General features: G+C 38.3%; 1 protein-coding gene across 1 annotated transcript; it reads left to right on the top strand.

Moving 5' to 3' along the window:
* Nucleotides 1-291: 291 nt before the first annotated feature.
* Nucleotides 292-1,829, top strand: LOC140465119 (C-C chemokine receptor type 4-like). Its single transcript, XM_072560987.1, has 2 exons — nucleotides 292-336; nucleotides 611-1,829. The coding sequence occupies exon 2, from the start codon at nucleotides 622-624 to the stop codon at nucleotides 1,693-1,695; it is 1,074 nt and encodes a 357-aa protein (XP_072417088.1). The 5' UTR covers nucleotides 292-336; nucleotides 611-621; the 3' UTR covers nucleotides 1,696-1,829.
* Nucleotides 1,830-2,324: the final 495 nt, after the last annotated feature.

Below are 2,324 nucleotides of genomic sequence, written 5' to 3' on the forward strand. Positions count from 1 at the left end.
TTCAGGGATGAGCAAGTACAAACATTTGGATAGATCAGGGAAGCTGTCCTGTTCTCATTGAATCAGAGAAGGTGAAGCTATAAAAATCACGAAATTTTAAAGAGAAATAAAGAGAATTTTTTTTAGTGGCTGAGGGGGCTTTCATAACAAGAGGGTAAACATTATAAGGTGATTGGCAATTCAGTCAGACAGGAAATGTTGCACTTCCTCTTTGTCATTTTAAACCAATATCATCTTTCTAGTGAAACACTGCAGCATTTAGTGCTCCGGCCATCATTTGTGTGGATATTGAGAGAATATATAATTGCCTGTCTGAAAGGAAATTAAGTGCTGCTTGTAAGTAACTTTATTTTGTTTCTTTTTGTCTGGAAGTTTTTCAAAGACCTTAGTAATTAGTGAACGTTATTAATGTAACGCATCTGAAGAATTAATTCTCCCATTTCAGTGCGTTGGCCTTTCTAACTAAAATATATTGAAACATCATATTCCTGGTTATCACTGTTACTAGCCAGGTGAAGATTCACCAAATAGTAACATCGCCTTGAAACCTCAACTGCCTTTGAACTAATTCAGTGATAACTGTCACTTACTGCTCTTTGTTTCCCTCTAGTTTATGGAAAGATGGATCACAGGATGAACACAACTGAAAATCTGTTCAGCACGTTCAGTGACTACAATTACGACTATGGAGAACAGTTTGCTCCATGTGATACGCAATCTGCAAAAACATTTGGTGCAACCTTCCTACCAGTCCTGTACTCCCTCGTGTTTCTCTTTGGTCTACTAGGGAACACACTTGTGTTGTGGGCTGTTTTAAAACATAGACGTCTTAAGAAATTAACAGATATTTACCTTTTAAATTTGTCGCTATGTGACTTGCTGTTTGTGAGCACACTTCCTTTCTGGGCATATTATGCTGCAAAGCAATGGATTTTTGGAGAAGCTTTTTGCAAGATTGTTTCTGCTGCTTATGAGCTTGGCTACAATGGAGGCACAATGTTCATAATCTTGATAACTGTAGACCGCTACCTTGCAATTGTTCATGCTGTATTTTCGGTCAGGACTAGGACTGTTCGAAATGGGATCATTTCGAGTGTTGTGATGTGGTGTGTAGCTTTGGTCGCCTCATCTCCCACAATGATATTTAGCACAATCCAACCTGATGGGGAAAGATATGTTTGCCATACTTTCTTCCCACAGGGCAATGTTTCAAATTGGAATCTCTTCAACCTTTTCAAAGCCATTGTTTTGGGTTTTTGTGTTCCATTGGCTATCATGGTTTTCTGTTACACAAGAATAATTCAAACCCTGCAAAAAAACAGAAGTTATAAGAAACACAGGGCTATCAAATTAATATTTACTGTTGTCGTTGTGTTTTTTGTATTTTGGACACCGTACAATGTTGTGATGTTGCTGGAGTCATTGAGAGAACAGAATGTTTTAACTGGCTGTCAGTTCCGAATACATCTACTGATTGCCCAGCAAATAACTGGATCCATTGCATTTGTACACTGCTGTTTAAACCCAGTCATCTACGCATTTCTGGGTGAAAAGTTTCGATTCTATCTCCAAAGCCTTCTAAAAAGCTGTTTGCCCCCATCACTTAGATATAAAGCAGCTTTTCCTTTCAGTGATTTTACCTCTTCAATTCGTTCACAATCCTCTGCTGATCATGACTCATCCACTTTCATCTAGCTCAGTATTCAAATGTTTGAGTAAAATGTGGAAATGCCTGTAAATAGATATGTATATATACTTTGTTCCCTTGTTTGTTCAAAATGTTTGCTGCTTTCCAACTTTGTCAAAGCATAAAATCAACTGAAACCTAAGTCTGGAACTGACGCATTTATTTCAACCATGATTTACTTAAAGAGTTGCCTGACATTTCAGTGCAATAGCTGTTGACAATATAGAAACTGAGATGTACATTTGCTGAAAAGGAGGGTACATAGTTCTTGGAAACAAATGCTGAACTTGAATAGTAGAATAGATGGAGCTGAGAGCTCACTAAAAGTAGCAACATGGGCTAATAAGGCCATTAAAAAAAAAACAGCTTAATTTCCTGATGAATAGAAAAAAACAAACAAGACGCATTTCATTTGTATAGAACAGCCATTCTCAATGGGCACGAAATGGCCCCCTTAGGGGCCCTGGAACATTTGAAGGGGGTTACAGACTGAAAACTGTGGGAAGGGGGATCCCTGGGGTTTATGGAGGCTCTGGTAACTGAACCGATGAAATATCCAAGCAACAACCTTCTTTGGGGTCAATAGCTTCCCTCCTGGGTAGTTTCCTTGACAAAATACAGGAACAGAATTGATATT

The sequence above is a fragment of the Chiloscyllium punctatum genome, chromosome 41 (assembly GCF_047496795.1).
Source record: "Chiloscyllium punctatum isolate Juve2018m chromosome 41, sChiPun1.3, whole genome shotgun sequence".
NCBI lineage: Eukaryota > Metazoa > Chordata > Chondrichthyes > Orectolobiformes > Hemiscylliidae > Chiloscyllium > Chiloscyllium punctatum.